We start from the raw sequence: 8,129 nt of genomic DNA, 5'->3' as shown, positions 1-8,129 counted from the left end.
AGCTATTTCCACTTATATTAGTAGTATAAATTTAATTAAATGGCCACAATGGCGGGGTTCAAAACTATTAAGTGTTGTTATATTTTGATGTGAAATAAGAATTTTATGAAATATCAAGGATAAAATATGTTAGATAATTTAAAACATTGAATTATATGAACTATTTCTAGATTTGAACTTCATGAATCATTATGAATTAAAATTTTAATATTTTTTTTTAATTTTATAAAAATTACAATTGAAATGCGTACCTTCTCTCTTTTCATGCAGTGCAATATATATAGCCAGCCGTTAGGAACAGACCGACGTGGTATCAAGTGAGTTTAAATGAACCCACTTGATCAAAAAAATTATTATTTATATAAGAAGAATTATAATAAAATTCATAGGATTATATATGTGAGCTCACAATGAACACATCTTAGTTGTGGCGTAGCGATCAAGTGGGTTCTAATTGACCGTATGCACACGAGTTTGAATCACTTCAAATGCATTTGCATGTAACAATTTTGCTGTCAAATTGGCTTATAAAAAGAATTGACCAATCATATTCAATATGCTAGTTACTAATAAACTTATCACCTATTTATTTTATTTTTTAATTTTATATTGTATATTTTATTTTCATACTTAAACTTAATAAAAATCTGAAATCTAATTTTCTTCCGTAACAATTAACCATTTATAATTCAATTTTGATAGTCCCTTCCAAAATATTTATTATCACGAAATTGAAGATTGTGTTATAAGTCCAAACTTCATAAAAGATTTCTGAAATTATCATTATTGTTAAAGATTGTGAATTATTTTTTATTTATAGGTACTTACGTAGCATATAAATTTTATATCAAACACGTTGAATAAATTATCATACTTATAAGCTAGTAGATAAGCTTATCTAAAAACCTCACAATTCACTGTTGGGTATGTAGCAAGAGTTAATGGGAAATGGAGGGAAGATAAAAGAGGAACTTGAAAAAGTTGGGAACTTGAAAAGTCCTCTTATGCTTTATTGAAAAGACATTTGTCCCTCATCGGTGGTGGAAAGAAAAATAGGAGAGTTTAAATATAGAAACACTCCTATTAATTGTAAAAAGGGTTGGAAAGAGGGACCCCCTCGAGCTGTCGTCGCTCGGCTTCGGATCGATCGAGAGATAATTTTTTGGACAAAGTTTGTTTTAATTATTTTAGTTAATTAATTAAATTAAATTAAATGGTCAACGTTTTAATTAGTTAATTAACCGATTCAATTAATTAGTTAATTAACCCGACCCGACTCAAATCCACGCGCGACCCGTTTTATTTAAATCTTTCCCGTTTTTATTTAAATTTCCCACCGTTGAAAGTGACTGTTCTGAAAGGTTGCAACTTTCAGAAACAGCCATGACTGTTTGAAAGGTTGCAAACTTTCATGAATGGTCGTGTGGATTCTGAAAGGATTGCAACCTTTCGGAACCAGTTCCTCTTGCCTATAAATACATTGATTCCTCAGACTTATTCCTTACGAATTTTCTGACTTCTTCTTCTTCTTCTGCATAAAATTTCTTCGTGTACTTTACTGTTGTTGAGTGGTTCGCTGACACCAGAGTTTTGGGTATCAATACACTGGTGATTGAGATCATTCTATCCTGGGAGGACATATTCCAAATCAAACCTCGGATACTAGAGGGGAATAATTTCCTTAAGGGGACACTGTGCATTCAGTGGGATTGATCTTTTTCCTGATTCTGTTTTTCCAGATTGTGGTACGTTTTTTTTTACAGATTTTAGTTCTATTAATTAATTTTTGTTCATCTATTCTTACTGGTTTACTAAACAATTTCTCACATGCTTGCTAACTTCTTCACTAAGGTTACAAATTTTCATTCCTAACACTATCTTGACCGACGCTTGTTAGCTTTTTGTATAGTTTGGTTTAGAACTTCCTTTTCGAAAGCTGATACCATATATAGTGCAACTGTAAAGCATGTCTAACGGTGCAAAAGTAGTTTCAATAAGTTCTCAAATTCGTGAAACATGACGTCAAGATATTCATAAAAGTCACACACAAAATTATTCATCCACGTCCTAGCTTCACATGTTGGCGTTGTCTGTTGATCGTTTTCCGCCACAGCTAAATCGGACAGAGCTAGCTAGTGTTTTTTATTCTCAGTTTCACTCATGTGGCTTATCTTGGAAAATTAATTTGCGCTTCTTGGTCATACGGAGCTTTTTAAGTTTAACAAACCTCTTCAGCGATAAGTACCATTTCAGTATGCTACATATCTTGGTCCAGCCCTTCTTAGACTTGCCTTTACACGTCGAGCCCACTGGAACCAATGAGACTCTGTTCATTTGGCTCTGCTGATTAGCATTTGTGCAAACATGTTTAGAATCCTTCAAGTTTTGCAAATGATCACCATGTTGTAATTGTGTGGAACTTGTTTCAGCAACAGAATTGTTGGCTTGGCCAAGCTCATCCTCAAATTCAATTTCATCAGAACTAAGAAATTGTATAAATTCCTCCCAATCTCCTGATTGATCTGATATAGGCACTGCAGATGTGATATCGTTGGGGGAATTTAGATACCCCCAACCTGAATGGCCAGGAGACGTTATAGCAAGAGACATCTCATGATCTGACTCGTATTGCCGGTCAGCAAATGCATAAGAAGTAGAACATTCAACACTGTCTATCCACCAGTTACTTTCAGTCGTTCCCTGAATCAAATGTGACGAAATAGTTCAGAGAGATTTTCAAAGCTCGTATTAGTAGTGTGGTAAGCAAATACTAACATTTGGTGAGAAATTGAAGTAGTACTCACGCAAGTATTTTGAAACTCTAAAGACTGGCATTCGTCAACCGTGACCAAATTCCCCAAGTTACATGATCTGCTCATGCATCCTAGCTCCAGAGAGGGTGATAAGTGATCCATGAAAGGCATCTCGTTATTAGATTTTTCGACATTTTCCCAGTTTGTAAATGCAGTTTCCACTAAGTTGCGTGCGTACACCTGTTTGTCAATCCAAAAATTGAAGCAGGGAACTAGAAATGGACAAACATATTCATGACAATCAATGGGAAAAGGCTCAAAATAGTCCACTATTCTGAATAGTTTTTTCATAATCAATCAATAAATATATATACCTTCTGAGATTCAGAAAGCATTTTGAAATGATGTAAACCACACCCTGAGTCCAACCACATCACCTGACCAGCAACATTAAACACCACCGTAAATTTTTGTTCCATCTCAAAATGATGGTACAAGTATTTTCTTCCATCAAGATTGCAAGTTTTAGCATGCGTTGTAGCTTTTATCCAATAATTTTCAGACATGCTTTTGCCAAGGATCTACACGATAGATAAAAATTCAGATGTATGGCTTCTTACTGAAACGAGAAAAAAGTTAAGGCAAAACATGGACAAATATAATCAGTATATTGGCCTGATTGTTGCGCAAGTATAAATTTTGCAAAATAGTACTTAGGTACTTGGATAGAATTAGTAACTTCTTACATGGCGTAGTCTCTGACGATTGTTTTGGAGTTCAATTAGGAAATCCTCCACTGTTTTTATTCCGTTTTCAGTCAACCGCTTATGGAAAGCACCTTTTTTGTAAATATGCTCTAGTCTCCATACATCATCCGTTGGTGATGGAGGGTACCGCTTCTTGCTTTCTGTGAAAACAAATAGACTCATTGTTTCGTTTATTAAAGCTACAAAAACATATCCAATGAAATGTCACTATATGGGTCTGGGGAAATATGCTCTAATCTCCATACATCATCCGTTGGAGATGGAGGGTACCGCTTCTTGCTTTCTGTGAAAACCATAACTCAAATTGACTCACTATTTAGTTTATTAAAGGTAATTAATTAAGTAGAAATATAATACTCACTTGAACGTTTATCCTTGACAGTAAAGGGTCCTGTCACGGCCTCTATCACTTCAGGTTGATCGACAACCCTTGCTCCTAGCTTTACCGCGTTCCACTTCTTCATATGCTTTGGAGTGTATTTGAATTTAATTTCATTAACAGAAACAACGCCTCCTTCCAACCTCAGATATGGATTTTTGTCGCGCCTTGATGTTCCACCTCCTTTTTGCATCACTATATGATTCTTTAGTTCTTCAATTGTCCAATTTTCGTCATTAAGTACAAATATTTCAACTTGTGCTGAGGCTGGAGGCCCATGTCGCACTTGTTGCCCAGTAACAGCATCAACCAATTCCAATTTGGTTCCATTGGGAAAAATACACTCTCCAGTAAATACCATTGGGGCAACCTCGTGTGAGAACTTTAAACGTAAACATCTCGATTCACAAGGATCGAGTTTCTTCTGGGAATTGATCCTGTTTTATATGTGTACAATGTTGAATATAGCTTAATCTCAGATACAACATGAAATTATAGAGGCAGTACCGTAAGTTTAAGGGTTTAAGTTAAGTACTATTTTAATTATATCAGTTAAAATAACTACAACAACAAAACCAGCGCAACATGTACACAGACGTTATCCTACTTAATTTGTGAAAATGGAGTAGTTGTTTATGAAAAACAAATTACACTAAGTTATGCTTAACATAATGTTTTACTTTAATTATTGTACAAGTGATGTGATTTGTAATTTTGCTTCTCCTCCATCAATGCATTAATCAAAATTATATTGAGATTAAATTCTATGCATCCACAGTGTAACAAGTATTGATTAGTAACTTAAAATATATGGCAAGTAATTTTGCACTCCAATAATGTAAAAATTCCTACACATTAAGTATATATAACTTAAATCCTATTAGAAGCCGTGGTAACCATGATTCTAAGAAACATTCTTAATAGCTCTTTGTTTCTCACCTGTTATGATCAGTTTCCAAGTCAGAGTTACATTCATGCTCCACCTGGATATATAAAATGTTAGATTAAATAGTCAGGTATTGATATATATGTATTTGTTCATAATCAATGAGTTTTTCTGTATTTAAACGTAATATAATTAAGTAATTAAAAATGTATTATCTTTAAATAATTTAATGCTTTTAGATGATATATAATTACACTTAAACATGCATAATAGAACATAGGTCCGATTTCAAATCTCGTCGCCGACTAGAAAATTTTTTGATGTTAGAAAGAGTAAAATCTAGCCTTTTGTCTTTGATCTTTTTGGGTCTAGGCAAATTATTGAACTACATGAAGCCAAGTGAATATCTTCAATCGAGGACTTCATAAAGACTCTCCTACAATTTTTGAACAATTCACTTTCCTTACTAATTGTTGCCGCTCCGTCCAAAGACTTCTAATTTAAAATATTTGCAAAGATGATAGTTCATTATTATTCTTTCAACTTTGTCGTCATCGTGCACTATTATCAACTACCATGCATTATCTCACACGCACAACCAGCATACTTAGTTACTACTCCCTCCGTCCCTTTTTAGTTGTCCACTTTAGAAATGGCACACAGATTAAGGCAACAATGATTAGCATAGTGAAGTTACAATTTTACCCTTATGACAACTTTTAACTTCAAAATTACAATCACTTATTTGAATTAAAGTGAAATAAATTGGAGGGAAACAACATACACTTTTACAATTTTCAAGAAGTGTAAATAAGGGTATAATAGGAAAAACTTTGTTGTCCTTTCTTGATTTGTCAAAATGGACAACTAAATAGGGACAACTAAAAAAGGAAATATGGACAAGTAAATAGGGACGGAGGGAGTATTATCGTTGGTATTTATAATTACAACAATCAATCGTCAATATCACTAGCAACTATTTAAACTCATTATCACTAGCCAAGTAGCTATTATTATTATAACAATCATCAATTATTATATACCATCATCTCCATCTTCTATCAAAATATATTGTCAACCGTCATCATCATTTCCCACTACCGGGCAAAACCATCTCCAATTGACATCCATAACTATCACCTAGACATCATCATTACCAATGGACATATTTTTAAAATATTTTATTGATATAATATTTGATTGATTTAATTATTTGTTGAACTTTTCTATTTATCAATTTTTAAATAAAGACAATATTTTGTATAGTCAGATTTTGGTGGGGAAAAAATTAATTAATATTTTCTTAATACATCATCAAACATGTATTTTTTATCCAAACATGAACATCTTAATGTTAATTCATTTTAATCATAATAATACTAATAAAAACAGTTTATCCTCAATTAATTTTGATGAACATCTTAATATCCACTTATCTTAATTTGTCTAGAACGTGAAATTATCGTATTTTAATAGAAGAAAATCCAAAAATAGTATAAAATCCAACAAGCTCATCGGAAATAAAATATTTGGAAAGGAACGGACGGTCTATTTCAATCAAATTCAGTGTCTAATCTATCTTTTCTCCATTCAATTCAGTCAGTCACCAAATATCCTTTTTGTAGTAATTAGTGTCCTCTCCTTTTTCATATACTTTTTGGGGCTTCTTCTAAAATAGAATGTTGAAACGATTAATTATTTTTTAAAAGTTACGTATAATTGATGCCCTTTTCTTCAAAAAGATACTCCACCATATATGATATATATATAGTTACATAATTAAAGTCAATAAAGTAAATAAACCCTTAGATCTGGGATTTGGTCTCCAAATGAGGTAAGAGTTCATAAAAACAACTACGTCATATATAGTAACAATTAAATTAACCAAAAAGAAAGCAAATACATAGTAACAATTTATAAATAAAACAATTAAATGTATAAAAAAAATATGAACTCACTGAAAAAGTCGACCACAAAGCTAGTAGAAAGGCAACCACAATCCGCCGGATCTTGCAGGGAGATACACTAACATCCCTAATTATATATGGAGATTCAGAAAATGAGTAAGTCAAAACGATGTTCAGTATATACCAACTTGTAACTTATGCTCACACATCATAAATAGCGACTGAATAATAAGTTTTTCCATCGTTTTACCGCACGATGCAAAAAAACTACATTTAATTATACGAAAAAAACAATTTTGAAACTAATAACGTATTCAGATTCAATGAACACCAAGAAAGTACTATTTTATTGTGTGTTTTTATAATGTGGAAAAAAAGATAAATGTGTTCATTTTATTATTATCTCGTAATTTTCTTTTTAGCTAAAAAGGAGTAGAGGGGGGCTAGATCTGACTTCAATACAACGCTGATGATCACTACAAAGAACTTTGAAGGCTTATAAAATCTATTAGTACCTCGTAATTAAAGTTGGAGTATTAGGGTTTGTTGTTTCAGTATGTGAGCTCGTGCTTCCTTCTTCGAACGCGCCTATGTTATGTGCCGCCATCACTACTTTTTTTTTTTTTTTATAAATAGAAACAACAAAATGAATTAATGAGTGTGTATGGAACCTGAATTGAATTATATATACTACTACTTCTCTTGTATTCTGCCTATGTGTTGCTTACGAAGACGCGTCTATTGATGGCTAATATAAAATCCATACCGAATCTTAATTATAGATCATGTTAAGTTCACTGCAACATAATTTTCGATAAAATAATTTAATAACATTGTATAACTCAAATGACTCTAGATTAGTTGAAGAGTTCAAAATTTCACTAAAAGAATAAAAATATAAAGTTACTCTATTTTAAATAGTGAATTAGTTGAAGATTTAGAGTATTTTTCCTCTTTTTAACTCTCTCTGTCACTACAGTTTATTTTATTTTTAATAATAAGCCATCACGAATAGGTTGTGAGACTAGGTGTGTGGAGGTTTGTCATGACCCTACTATGTTAATTTAATTTAAAATATAAACACAATAGTAAAGAAATTTCTCATTCACTGCATTTTTTTTCATTTTTCAACACAATGAAGAAAATATTCTTTATATAGATGTAGTATTTCTTCCACATAAATATAAAAAAATGTGAATTGTCATTTAAGGAGTGATGGGGCAACCCGCAGAAGATAATGAAAAGAACATATATACTATCATTATAACTGCATGAGTTATAAAGAACTATTTTCTCCACTTTATGCTTATTAATTATCATGCATTTAATATTTTAATTTCTAATATTAAAATGCACAATAACACCACACAGTTTATCATTCATCTCAATTCTCTTACGTTTTGCTTAAATATGCACCTGTTTCTTTTGATGACATGA

General features: G+C 32.0%; 1 protein-coding gene across 1 annotated transcript; it reads right to left on the bottom strand.

The window, feature by feature from the left end:
- Positions 1 to 2,154: 2,154 nt before the first annotated feature.
- LOC125832171 (calmodulin-binding protein 60 A-like) lies at positions 2,155 to 7,299 on the bottom strand. The gene is made up of 8 exons (XM_049511322.1): positions 7,217 to 7,299; positions 6,744 to 6,801; positions 4,839 to 4,882; positions 3,882 to 4,336; positions 3,500 to 3,660; positions 3,128 to 3,334; positions 2,805 to 2,993; positions 2,155 to 2,700 (listed from the first exon to the last, which is right to left on the bottom strand). Exons 1-8 carry the CDS (start codon positions 7,297 to 7,299, stop codon positions 2,155 to 2,157), a joined length of 1,743 nt encoding a protein of 580 aa, XP_049367279.1.
- Positions 7,300 to 8,129: the final 830 nt, after the last annotated feature.

Source organism: Solanum verrucosum, unplaced genomic scaffold (genome assembly GCF_900185275.1).
Source record: "Solanum verrucosum unplaced genomic scaffold, falcon-dt-bn FXZP01000009.1, whole genome shotgun sequence".
Classification (NCBI taxonomy): domain Eukaryota; kingdom Viridiplantae; phylum Streptophyta; class Magnoliopsida; order Solanales; family Solanaceae; genus Solanum; species Solanum verrucosum.
The sequence above is the reverse complement of the archived record's forward strand: the minus strand, read 5'-3'. Positions and strand labels throughout refer to the sequence as shown.

Coding starts and splice junctions, on each gene's coding strand:
- LOC125832171 (XM_049511322.1), bottom strand. CDS start 7,299: ATGGCGGCACATAACATAGGCGCGTTCGAAGAAGGAAGCACGAGCTCA. Junction 3,661..3,881: donor TGTCAAGGATAAACGTTCAA/GTGAGTATTATA, acceptor TTGTTTTCACAG/AAAGCAAGAAGCGGTACCCT. Junction 2,701..2,804: donor TAGAGTTTCAAAATACTTGC/GTGAGTACTACT, acceptor CATTTGATTCAG/GGAACGACTGAAAGTAACTG.